Genomic DNA, 13,642 nt, shown 5'->3' with positions numbered 1-13,642 from the left:
ATTCTCAATAAGAACTCCATAGGATATAGATCTTGTTTCCAGCACAGCCCTGCCAGATCTCCAGATCTAACGATCCTTAGAATAAACTGCAAGATAAACATCTCCCTCTAGACACAGTTGCGTACATCATTCCTGTTGCAGGAAGAAGAAAGAAAGAAAGAAAGAAAAAAAGGTCATTTTCATACCTGAAGCAAGGTCATATCTCTAGGAAAGTTACTAAACACAAGTTAAAGTTAGGTCTTTGAAATGCAGGTAGGCTGTACTGCAGAGAAAAGCAGGAAAAAAATTGAGTAACTTTTAAACACATTCTGAAAATGCAATTTTATCTAATTTTAACCACTTCTCAGTAATTAACTATATTTTAGAATATATTCTATGTTAAAACAATCACCCATAAGAGACAAGTTTTATAGGCAATCTTCATCTGCATCAGGAGATGTGACACATGCTCCACTGATTCAAGTTTATGTTGACTGCAGGAACAACCCCATCCTAACAAGCAAGTTATCACAAGTTATATATGAATTTGGGGCCTGCATCACGCAGGGGTTCCAGCCAGTGGATAACAGTCCTACCCAGCCTTCAGAACTATGGCTTGTTGCACCACTGCATTAACTCCAGAATTACAAGGGTGTGCAACAACTGAAGAAGAATGATTAATACTGGAAAACTGAAGTATTACATAGTAATATTGTAGAAGGCAGTATTTTAGAGCAATGATAAAAGTCTGTAGGACAAATACAATTAAACCCACTTCTTTTTATTCTAAAAACTAAATGTATAAAATCCAACCGGGGTTATATCTGCACGTAATTGTTTGGGCTAAGGAATTTTATTAAAAACATTCTATTACATCTAGAAGTGCTTCATGCCTTGTTAACAGTTCCTTTTAGCTGAACTCAAACAAACATTTAATCACACTCAGCATGTCAGTTTTTATAGGACAGAGATCAACTAAAAGGCATAGAATTAAATAAAAAGCAATTATTTCATAATGAAAGCTTTCCTTCTCCCCACGAATTACTACTTTTGACTTGACATACAAAAGCACCTGATACACCATGCATAAAATCATTACAAAATTACTCCATGCAAGGAATTTCTCAAAAACATTTGAATCTACTACTCACCCCCCAAGAATCAGTAGCCCACTGATGGCAGATAGAGAACCAAAACATTATTTATGAAGAAAATAAGAAACACATTAGAACAAGACAGCAAGATGCAGCTCTAAGTTTTGTATCCAGACAATAAAAATGCAACTTCTTATCATCTGCTTATTTCACAAGCTTGACACGTATTGCCAGAGATCAATTCATCATCTTTATTACATACTAAAATAACCACTGATTGATTTTAGATTTAAAATGGGAGCATGCAACTGTAAGAGGAAAATCATGTAAACAAAGCAATGCTGGGAAACATAATAGAAACAAGGAGTTACATTATCTATACATGGACAACTGCATTAGTTTGCACAGCAAAAAAAGAAATTCCCAGCAATTTATTTTTTCCCCATTCATCTAGAGTTAAAAACAAGTCTACTACTAGAGATGAAAAGAAATCTCCATGTAAATTCTGTAATACTTTCAAGGGATATATAATGGTCAAGAAAGACAACTTGACCCTAACATTGCATCATCAAAATCAGCTGCAGAGTCCACACTGAATAGCTTCTCTCTCTTTACTTTCATGGGTCCAAGGAAGCAGCAATATGTATTTACTGTTGATCTACCTTCTAATTCCTAATCTTTCACTGAAGTGCAAGCTATACTACATGGTTGTCGTGAACTTAAAATCCAGAAGGAAGTCTGACTGCATTTTACTTTCTCTTAACACAGCAAAATACAAATTCCATGGCAGGAAATGTACTCTAAGAACTAAACCAGAAAACAGGAGGGACTGGACTCTGTGTCTCAACATATAGCCCCAATTCCTTGTCAAGCAAGTCTTTATTAATATTTTAAGTTTTTAATGGTGAAAAAAAAAAATCAGTCAAAAATAGAACAGGCTGGCACTCAGAAGCAAGGAAGGAGAAAAAACAAAAGTAGGTGAGGAGAATGAGAAAGACTACTTTTTTTTTTAGTCCAAGTTACATCACTTCCACTTTTAAGGGATTACCCGGAACACAAATGCAGTGAAGTGATAACAGTTACGCTACTTTCTCATTTGACAAGGATAGGAGGAAAAGAAAGTGATAATTTCCACAAAGACCTCTTTAGGATTAGAGCTATGACTTCCTTTCTCAAAACACCTCAAACACATTACATAGTGTTTTTCACAGTTTCTGATATAAGGCCCTTACACATATTCCATATTTGTATTGGATCAGCACAACAGCTTACCAAGCCACAGCAGAGTCAGAAAGAAGCAACTCCATCCTAAACACACCTTCAAATATGTTAGATTATATGCTGCAAGTTCCCTCTGTCAATATTAGGTCCAGGTCCCTAGCTACTGTAGGACCAGGATTCTTGCATTTTATGTTTTATACACAGATGTTATAAATATTGTTACAGAGGATAAATCCAAAACCTGTAGAGCATCGAGGCAATGTGGGAAAGAAAAGCACAGCAGAAAAAAAATAGGAGGCAAACTGTTCTTAGAACAGAGCACCCCTTCACAAACGGCTCTTGCTTCTTTACAAATAACGCATTGGATTTCCATTTGAACAACCAAAAGCTTGGGTGCATGTGATTTTTTTTTTTTAATTTGGTGCCCAGTGTTTATCTGATTGCCTAAGATTTCATTTTCATGGTCCAATTGCCTGAGTGCCAAGGTTTATCACTGCTGCTTTTGTGCCCATTTACTCAGGTTAACTTGGCATTTGTCTTCCTACACCCAAAAGAGTCACACTGAGAAGCTCTGTCACACTTTGTTTCTTTTAAAAGCAAAAAGATCCTGAGAGTACCTGCTACCCATGCCCTCAGAACTGAGTAGTTGTCAGCCACTTAATTGCCTACAATTTTTTTTGAGGATCCAACAGCTGTACTGAAATATAAACAGCTCAAACACACTGTAAAATTTAACAGAAATTCCCCTCAAACATTCAGAAGCATCCTCACTAACACTGAAATAACTTATGCAAACAACAAGATACCAAAACTATATATAGAAGCAATGTTGCTGAGCACTCAAGACTACTGCCCACACAGACAAGTGTTTAAACGTTACTAGACTTACTGGGCTGCATTATTGCCACTACCGCTTTTTATGCTTTGGTTAAGTTAACTAACACATAAGGAGAGAGAGACACAAAAAAAAACCAAACACCAAACCACCCTGCAATGAACAGCTACTGAAGCTACAGGTACAAATTTTGTAATACAATTCTCATCACACCCTACATTGTGTTAGGAAAGAAAAACAACGTAGCATTCCCTTAACCACAGGTATTAAATTACCATAAATTATTTGCACCTCTAAAGTAATTTTCAAATATTTTAATAGCTGTTCAGGTCCTCTGGAGTGCTGGTTCATGATCCACAGTCTACTATAGCTACTGTAAAAATAAAGTAAAAATAAAAAAGTAAAAATAAAGTAAAAATAAAAAAGTAAAAATAAAGTAAAAATAAAAAAGTAAAAATAAAGTAAAAATAAAAATAAAGTAGCTACTATAGCTACTTTACATTTTTTATGCCTTCCTGCCTGGGGAGAAAAGAATGAGACAAGAATAAAAATCTGACAAGCTGGAGCAACTGATCTTCACAACCCACAAACTGATTCAAAGCCTGCTTACAACACAGAAGAGTATCTCAAAGACACGCAGTGTTAACAAAACCCACACCACACAGAAACAGGAGCTTTCAATGAAGGTAAAAAGTATTTGCTTTTTAATATGCACTTAAGTCACAGTATCTGTTTTGAGATCATTACACCAGGTAACATTTTTATTGTATTCTCAAAATATTTTACAAGACTTATCTATATGCTGAAGGAACAGGTACTAAAGGAACCCAAAACCCAGGGTTTCAGAGCAAAAATAAAGCCAGTGACCAACATTCTTTCCATTAGTCTTTATCAATGGTTGTACAACACACTGTTTTTAAAAATGCAAAAGCCATCACAGTAAGTAAATGAAATCAAAGGAGATGCACATTTCAACGTTTTTCTGGCAGTCCTTACCTGATGCTGGTAGCAAAATGCAACCATAATCTAGTATTTGAAATTGTTTTACCAATACTAGATTTAGGCCATTTTCAATGTCTGGTATCACTCTGGCAAAAAAAAATCTTTAAGGAAAAACAATCATTTAATGCAATTTCTATTAATAGAACAGAATACATGAAAAACAGAGCAGCTATTGATCAGAACATACTGAAATGAAGACAGACCTGGTGTGCTAGTGGAATTTTAGTTGAAAGCTATATATATTTAAAGACATTATTCAAGTCAAAACTCAAGGAGAACTTGAGGGTAAAAAACAGCTGTTGAAGTATTAACAGTGTTTGATAGCAGGTTACACAATACATACACAGACTCGTTCTTTTTGCAGTATTTATTTGCAAGGCTGTAGCACTGAGATTTCTCCTTCGGCAATAAATTATTTTCTATGATACAGTGTATAGAACAATGGCGAAACATTTCTTGACGACTCAAAAAGACAAACTATACTGCAAAAGTCCATGTGTCTGAAAATGAGAAATGGAGACAACAGCCTCCTTGCATCTTCATTAGCTAGATCCCTTCTCCTCTTTGGCAGCAGAAGCCTCCATAGGAGTAGCTTCCAAATCTTTGCTTGACTTCTCTTTTTCTTCATTTTCATCCTCTTGAGGGTAAAGATCCGGGTATTTTTGCATGCATTCCTGCATGGCACGGAATTGGTCCACACAGTCTGATCCCTTTATTTCTTCTGTGCTATAGTGGAAACAAGAAAAGGCTGACTTGAACTGTTCCCCACAGGGACCACTAGCCATTCCACCCAGACATGGGCAATTCCAATTGATATCTCCATTGGGCAATATCAATCCTGAACAAACAAGAGAGAAGAAAAGTTAAGTGCTCCTTCCACAAATTGATTTCATTCAGTGAAAGCTGCTAGGTTGCAGGTGTAAGTTGAAGTACTAACAATGCCATGTTAGTTCTGTAGCTTCAAGGGTGCTAAACACCTTTCACTTCCTGGCCAGTCTGTTTCTATCCCTAATCTGTATGATCCTTTACTGGGCACAAGCGAGATCAGTTCTACATCCATACCTGAATTAAGCCTTTCTCCCTGGACTACAGACCACTGAGAATATTCTAAGGAACTGCAAAACAGATCGAAGTCAAGTCAATCCACTTGCCAGACTATGTCAGGGGAACATCCAAGCCTTAAAAAAGTGTCATACAAGTCATAAGACTTTAATTCCAGTATTAAGACTAGAATTCTTTTAAATCAAGTTGGATGGATGCATTTTTCTTCTTGTTTTAAATGACCACTTGAATACTAACCCACAACTTTCCCCCTTAAAATCTGAACTGGAAAACCAGAATTACAAAAACAAAAATCAGTTTATTTGTAAGACACAGATTAAGTCACATGCCACAGAACACAAGAATAGTGAGAGCATGCCAGCCTGTCTGGTTCCCAGAAACCAAACTGTGCTTTAGATCACAAGTGAAAGTGAGTTAGGTCTCATTTTAGACTCTAAACTGGAAGAGCTGTAAATTTCTGCTCTGGAACAGTTAAAGTCATCACAGAAATACTTCAGTGATAGATTTAAAGGTGAAGATTTAAATGGGCATATGTTCTTTGAGACATCAACTGATTTGCACAATGAAGTTCAAGCAGCAAGCCAGAGAACTCATTTCCTTTGTAAGTTTTAGAAAACCTTTTAAACAGTCAGGTATAGAAACGTAATATAATGGACTTCGTCGTGTGGGCTTCTAGAGTCTCTAATGTATTGCTCTAAAGCAATATATCTCCATTCCCTTTCTCTACTTTGCATGAACATACATGTACTTATGTTCATCTACAAAGAACAACAGAAATACTGTGCTGTGATCCAAGCTGGTTTCTTCTCCACTTTAACAGTTTGCTCTCCTCCTCTCTAGTAGACTTCCCTAACTTCATCTCCAGGTTGAGTTTCTGCAGAAGCTAACAGCATGTGCATAAACCTGAAGTTTCAGTACTTTCCCTTTAGAAACGGGTATGAAAATACTATTGTCAGAAAATAAAGTTGCATTAATTCTGATCCAGAGATGAAATGGTATTTAGGGCCTGATGTAACTTGACATTACCTAAAATACTTCCACAGAACTCAGTAAGCCTACTTATTGTCTTTGTCCTGTGGGATCATGAAGTTCCAGACGTACATTTCACTCCCACTAGCAACTCCTTGGACACTAGGCCACAGTATCATGATTCTTATGTACTGGTACAGCAAAAGCAGCTCAATCATGTTTATTGCTATATTAAAAGGAATGAAAGGAAAATTTTACTCTTATTTGCAATTAATCAACGATGTGCTCTAACTCAGTCAAGGCAGTTCAGCAGAAAATTACACTGAGTCAGTCAAATCTCAGTGTTGATCAGTCTCCTTTTCATTAAAGAAAGTAACAGTCTCCTTAGCATTATTTAGTCAGCTACAGTAATACTGTCATTTTTCATAAATCACGCTTTATTTGGCAAGATAGTTTTGTAAAAAATATCTGTGATAATCACTGTACTGATAAGATATACCTAGCACAGTGCACCATGGCATCTCTAGCTGCCTGCAAGAAAAGCAGAACTTCTGAGACAAGGAAAAGGATGGCTGGTGCCAGATTCCTTATTGCCAAGGATGACATAAAGCAGAAAGATGTTATCATACAGAGTAGAAGAAATACAGCTTGCTTTGAAACTAGATTTTGAAGTCCTATATTGCTCCTCACCAATATCAACCAGTCATTTTAAATACTCATTTTGCTAATACTTCAAAAAGAAAAAATACATGAAGAGTTTTGAAATGTTCCTGAAGACACCACAGCAACAAAATTGCTTGTAAAATAGTTATCTTAAAATAAATCGTTCCTTTTAGAACCAGAACTGCCTTGTAAGCATGCAAATTTTAACAACAAGGTAACAGTTATCCCATAAACAATACATTCTTGTATATCACATGAGCATTGATTTGCACCTATTTGATCACTGAAATAGCATCAGTGTTGGATGTTATATGCACAGAAACCATGCTTTAATAATAAGCCTAATAAAATAAGAAATCACTCTAACTGATGGAAGAAAAGATCTCAATGAAAACTAGAGATCCTTTACATTTAAATTCTTCCATCTGCAACACATAAGACCAGAAACAAGCTTTACAGTGAGAATACTATTTCAAAACTGCTGCAAATGAATTCTTAATTTGCTTCCATCAGCCACACCTGTTAAAAGGCATATACAGTGAACTTGGAGATACGCTGCAATATGAAATGCTAACTCGAACCTACCCTGGTTTGTCTGCCTTCCCATTTCACATGGCTTCATTTCTTTCAATGTTTTTGGCTTAAAGCGAGCCATTAACATTTTGCCTACCAAAATCTCATAACTGAAAGAACAAAATAAATAAATAAATCTCATTACTGATAGAAACAAAAAAGAATACTATACAACTTTATTTTCTCCTAAGGGAAACAGAGCACAAGTTTTCCTGAGTGATCTACTGACTAAAGTAGACTGCTTGAAGACTAATGTCTGTTAATGCCTGAAGCAAAATAAGAGCTATCCAAAAATACCGAACTACATGTTTATCTTAAGTATGAAAAAGGCCCCTACAAAAAAAAAAACCTCAAATAAAAGTTTCAGCTGTATTAGAAAACAATACAGATTATGGTATATCTATATAATAAATCTATTCTTTCCCAGATATGACTGTTCTGTGTATAGCACAGCAGAAACAATGAAAAGAGTCATTATAGTTAAATATGCCACAGAAGTTGAGCACTGGAAACCAAGTCTTCTATTCAAAGTAGAAGCTAAATTAGAAAAGCCTGCATGTTACTTTATGTACAGCAAATCCCTTTCCAATTTTCTTTTAAATAAAAACCACACAAGCCAGAGCTTCTGCACTTCCACATATTCCAAAACATTTTGCCCATATGTCTTTCCTGCCCACAGACTTCACTCCCATTAGATGCAGCTACATTCTGTGATATGTCAATTTTTTCTCTGTTTTGATCTGAAGCATTGTAGCCTGAGATCATTCAAGTGAGAAGTTTTCAGAGAACCCTTAAAACATGGCAGTAACTTACTGCATGCTAAGGAAAAAAAACCACAAACAAAAAAATCAACCAACCAACACACAAAAAAACCCTGACCCAAACTTATTAACAGTATTTAAACAGAGTTTACAGAGTTTCTCATTTTGAATCACACAGACACACATTTTCACTGTAAGGTGTCCCTGACATAACTAGCTTCTGGCTTTCTCTGTTTTCTTCCCTGCTCTATAGTTTAGGAAGCAAGTGATCTAACATGCTGTAAATATAGGATTGCTAGGAAAAAAAACAAACCACCACCTCTCCTCCTCACCATGGCCTTTCCATATCCAGCAAAATACACATAAGAGGAATCAATGAATATGGCATTTAAACAAGGAAGAAGTGGCTCTTTTAATTTTGGCTAGTTTATTACCCAAATATATGGCACAAGACTATATACTTGTGGTATATGTACAACCAGAAAAGGAATAATTTGCAGCAGGGGGGTGGGGCATGAGACAGAAGGAAGAGAATCCCCTCTTTAGAGGTACCAAGAGAATTGTTCTCTATGTTCACATTCCAAGCCTTTGTAGTATGTCTGTCTATTATGCTAGATCCGAGATGGGCACCCTTCCCTTTCCTCTCAAAAGCTGGTGTCAAAAACAGATGCTTAGTTATAGGACTAATATGCATCCACATACTGTTGCTAGATAGACACCTTTTACTAACAGAATATTGAATTATCACCAAAGACCATAAATTATTATAAGGGGGAAGATAGGTGAACTTTAAACCACCACATGTTAACATCAATACAGACTGCATACATGAATTTACTTAGCTAAACAGCAAGCCACTTTGTTTAGCTGTACACCACACAAGGTGACGTAACAGTTCAGTGAATGATAAAATCTCCAAGGGTTTGTATGTTCTCCAGATGTGATATCTAGAAAAAGTATCTTTCTTTGCTTTATTTCGCCAGCAGTCTCCAGTTTTCAGAGGAAATAGAAAGCCACAGGCCACAGAAAAGGAATGGGGAACTTAATTCCACCATCTGATCATTAGAGGCTGTTAACTCTTCACTTAACAGACCAATAATGGATTTTAAACTTGCCTGAGACAGGACTTAAAAACTCCCATTTTATTTCACTTTCACATAGCATACCGACAGGAGCAAATACTCTTAAAAATGAGCTCTCCTCAGATGCTGTTTTCCACCTAGGGATGAACTACTTCACATGAATCATTTGTAGGTTCCATCTTCCATCCTGGTCAAGGCAGTAACAGATCTAAGAGCCACAAAGGTTTTATTGCCTGTAGGCGTCTCCGTTTGAAATCTTTAGGGGCTGAAGCACCATTCCCATGGTGAAGATGATGACAAATCCCAAAGCATAGATTGTTTCCACCAAATAGGCAGTTTGGGTATTGGGTCTTAGCCTGCAAAACAACCTACCTGAAAATACAAGGCAGAAGAATTCCTGACAGATACTAAACTGCAGTTTTTAAACACCTTTCTGAAACTGAAACTCTCATTGTTCTCATTTGGGTCATTATAAAACTGAACGGACTCATCACCGCTGACAAGCGGAACTTTTACATATATCTACTGACTACCTACAGTTGTAATGAAGCCAAGATAGGCAGCTAAATGCAAAATCATTTCAGCACAAATCTATGTATGAAAAAAGTTATTTTAATGACATAGGAAGATACAGTTCAAATTAAACTACATACCATATCAGCTAACAAAGAGACCCTGTGCGCTCCAGCTGCTAAACTGTGCTTAAATGCTGCCCTCTACAGGTCAGAGCCACCTCCTTAACTTTCACTTTCTAACAAAATTTCAAAAAGGGTGAAGCATTTACTTCAATCTCAGCTGAGCTGAAAGCAATGAGATCACTTCACACAAAGTGAAGAAGCTAAAAGACCTGCAAGTATACAGGCAATTAGAAGAAAATTTAACCCAAATTGACAGATGTTCATGAAAATTTATTCACCTAGGGCAAAATTTATTTAATCATCATGATAGGAAGATTATTTCATTTACCCATTAGAAACAACCTAAAATATGCTCTGTGCAACCAGAATATTACAAGCCTTGATCTCAGAAATATTCTGCTCTCCTAAATCTCCATTTGCAGGTTAGATCTACTTCATATAAGAACTGTAATCTTCACTGAAACCTTTAACTTGCATCTTTTCAAGGCAAGATGGTTACAGTTGAAAACTGAGTAATTTGAACTTACCTGTCATGTGCCATTGAAAAATATTACTACTAGTTATTGATTATGTTGCTACTAGTATAGTACAGGATTAGTCGGATATAATTTATATTAAATCAGATATTCAGAGATCACCAAATTAGGCAATTTCAGCTGCACACAGGCAGGGGAGCAACTCACATCAATGACAGTGGTACGTAACTCATTTCAGCTTCTCTGAAAATTGCACTTTGTCATTTAAAAAAAGTGAAAAAACAACCATAATTTTCACTGGTTGAGCTCTAACTTTGTTAATAAAAGAAAGGAAGGAAGAGTTTTTTCTGGATATCTCTGGCTACTAACCAAAACTATAAGCCATCAACTGATGTATTTGAATAGGCCACATTGAAAGATCACTAAAAGTGCAGAAAAAAACCCACTGTAAGGAAAGCATGTAATTTGTGATGTCCTAATTTGGAAGTTAAAACTGCCAAGAGTTTGCGTGTTTATCTACTGAATAACCAGCTGCCCTCAGTCTTTAAAAATGAATGAATAATTTGTTCCTACTTCATACAAGGTTTGTTTTTTGTTGTTCTTGTTTTTTTAAGATTGTTAGAATATGATGTATGTGATGTATCACTTCTTATTCCGTTCTTCTACTTACTACTGACCTTGTTCTTCATAAGGGTCATCTGGGTCATCTGCAACCAGCTCAGCACTGCTTGGTGTCTCATGGTCCTCCTTGGTTGCAAATATAATTCTGTCTTTTCCTACCATATAGGAGACAACAAGCAAAAATTCAGAGAAAGCTGAGACAGAAGGAGTCATTTACAAAGCTGCTGAACACCACAAGGGCATGAGATATTCAACGTGATGCATTAACGTTAATAGTGAATGAATTCTATTGTACTTATCAATCACGTTCAGTTAGAACAGTCATTGGTTCAGAGGAACACATACACAACAAATTCTAGTCTTCTAAAGTTCCAATTTTCATAGCAACATACAGTAATGGCTGCAGATCACAGTACAGTTCATCAAACTGTGAAGTTAAAAAGCTGTTTCAAAACAAGCTCAAACTACTTTGTTACCAGGACCAGCCCAGATGAAGGGGTTAGACAAAAAAAGGAAGAGTGAAAGAAAAACTACACTAAATTACAGGAAAGTGTTCAATATGGTACTTATTAATAACAGTACTCTCCATTAAAGACTGGTGTAATATTTTACAGTAATTATCTGAATGAAATACTGAAGAGCACCTTAACAGCGTAGAACCAGCTATACTGAAAGGTGCTGTGAACATTACCAAGGACAGAAGAACAACACAGCATACTTCCCGCTCTTCCGACACTCTTGATTTAACAAAGAAGTTCTGTAGTGGGGTGGGGGAGGCTTGGCTAGAAACCTGAGCAGAGTTTTCTGACAACTCTGTAAAACTATAAAAAACACTAAGGCAGACACAAACAGAAAAGAACAGCTAGCTGAAACTCTTCTGAATGTACAACTGAGTATCCATTGAGTAGAAAAAAAAATGGTAAGTTCCCCAAGAACTTCCTTTCATTCTCCAAATTCATAAAGGCCCCTACAGTGACTTGACATATTAGAAATTAGTATCTTCCTGTCCCTCAACGTGACCTCAACTAGCAGATGTTCAGCAACTCCCTCTCCTTTGCTCAGTAACCAATATGCATTTAAACACGTCCGAGAAACAGATGAAACTAAACCCTTTTTAAAAGGGAAACAGTTTTCTGTCAACTCTGCATTGTACTCCAGCAAACTTTACAATGGAGAATGCCCGGTAGTTACTTACATAAAAGGAACTAGAAACGTATGAACTCTGACCCCTGCCACTGTAATTTTGTGAGATGCCATAAAACAGCTTACAGATCTTGCAAAAATCCAAGAAATTGTTAAAATAAATAAATTAAAAACGTAAAGCAAATAGGTTATGACTACCTCACCACAGTTTATAATTGGCATTCAGTGTGCCAAAGTCTGTAATTTCAAAATGGCATTTCGAACTACAGAATGGCTTTTTTTTCCAGTTTGAAACTTTATATTTAGTCACTGTACATTACTTAAAGGGGGGGGGAGGGGAATATATATCCCCCAGGATATGAAGTGGCCAAGCCTCATGAATACCGCAACCCGTACAACATAACACCTTGTGCAGATACAGAAACATAAAGCTCGCACTCTACCCACCCTGTCCATCAACTGTGTTTTCCTTAAAACAGTACAAAAACCCCCACCTCTGGCCATTTAAGCTAAGCTGGTAGAAATTTAACCCCTACGAGTGGATACCATTCCGCGCCGCGACAGGGAGCATGGCCGCATGCCTCAGCCACTCCACAGCAAAGCCTGGCGAGCTGAAGCAAGAGCCCCGAGGTACACACACGCTCAGCTCCGGCCATTTTTCGCGGGGCTGTTTCAACAACCAGCTGCAGGGCGGCACTTTCTCACCACGCCCGCAGCTACCTGCTGCCGGGACGCGCGCCCCGCGCCCCACCTCGCCCCGCGGCACCGCCGCAGCCAGGCGGGTGTAGGCAGCCGCCAGCCCGCTGCCATGCGCGGCCCCCACAGCGCAGGCCGGCGGAGGCGCTCCGCGCCCTCTCCCGCCTCACGGCCAACCACCCCGCCGCGGCTTCCCGCCTAGCGTGAGGAGAAAGGTCGGAGGAGGGAGGCGAGGGAGGCGAGGCAGCCCTCCTCCCGCCGCCACACACGGCCCGCGGGCGGCTTTCGCGCCTCTTCTCCCCTCAGGCTGCGCCTTCCCTTCACGGGCCGAGGTGAGCGGGCAGCCGCCCCCGTCGCCCCCACCCCCCGGCCGCCTCAGGGCGAGCCCGCCCGGCCTGTCCCGGCGGCGTGACATTGGAAGGACACCTGGGCGCACCTTCTTGCCTGCAGTAGGACATGGCGGAGCCGTCCGGTGCCTTCCCCCGCAGCGCGCGCGCAGACCGACCCCACCGGCGCCCCGCCGCTCCTCCTCTACCACCACCACAGCACCGGGCAGCGGCGCGCTGCTCCACGCTATGACCTCCCGCCTCCGGAAGCGCCTTCCCTGCCCGCCGGCGGCCGCTGACGCACCTCCTGCCGGCCGCGGCCCGAGAGCCGGCGCGGGGGAGGGAGCAGCCGGCTCTGTCAGGCTCGGCCTCGGCGCTGGACTACATCTCCCAGCCTGCCCCGCGCCCGGCGGCGAGGCCGTCATTCCTCAGGCGGGAACTACGCGTCCCGGCATGCATTGCGGCGGCGCCCCGGGCGGGGGGCGGCTCGGAAGCGGGAGG

At 39.2% G+C, this 13,642-nt stretch overlaps 1 protein-coding gene across 2 annotated transcripts; it reads right to left on the bottom strand.

Annotated features, from left to right (window-relative positions):
• Positions 1–3,810: 3,810 nt before the first annotated feature.
• On the bottom strand, positions 3,811–13,581 carry CHCHD4 (coiled-coil-helix-coiled-coil-helix domain containing 4). 2 transcript variants are annotated; one of them, XM_075513639.1, is made up of 3 exons: positions 13,446–13,581; positions 11,033–11,131; positions 3,811–4,969 (listed from the first exon to the last, which is right to left on the bottom strand). In XM_075513639.1, exons 1-3 carry the CDS (start codon positions 13,564–13,566, stop codon positions 4,674–4,676), a joined length of 516 nt encoding a protein of 171 aa, XP_075369754.1. In that variant the 5' UTR covers positions 13,567–13,581; the 3' UTR covers positions 3,811–4,673. The 2 variants fall into 2 exon arrangements, with proteins under 2 accessions (XP_075369754.1, XP_075369755.1); XM_075513640.1 differs by lacking the exon at positions 13,446–13,581 and adding an exon at positions 13,252–13,373.
• Positions 13,582–13,642: the final 61 nt, after the last annotated feature.

Source organism: Mycteria americana, chromosome 11 (genome assembly GCF_035582795.1).
Source record: "Mycteria americana isolate JAX WOST 10 ecotype Jacksonville Zoo and Gardens chromosome 11, USCA_MyAme_1.0, whole genome shotgun sequence".
Lineage (NCBI taxonomy): Eukaryota > Metazoa > Chordata > Aves > Ciconiiformes > Ciconiidae > Mycteria > Mycteria americana.
Note: the sequence above shows the minus strand (reverse complement) of the source record. Positions and strands in the feature narration are given on the sequence as shown.

Bases quoted from the DNA above. Each gene is read 5' to 3' on its own strand.
- CHCHD4 (XM_075513639.1), bottom strand. From the start codon at position 13,566: ATGACGGCCTCGCCGCCGGGCGCGGGGCAGGCTGGGAGATGTAGTCCA. The intron at 11,132-13,445 runs GTGCGTCAGCGG...CCTATATGGTAG, and splicing joins CGGGCCGCGGCCGGCAGGAG to GAAAAGACAGAATTATATTT. The intron at 4,970-11,032 runs GTCAGTAGTAAG...TTGTTTGTTCAG, and splicing joins TGACCCTTATGAAGAACAAG to GATTGATATTGCCCAATGGA.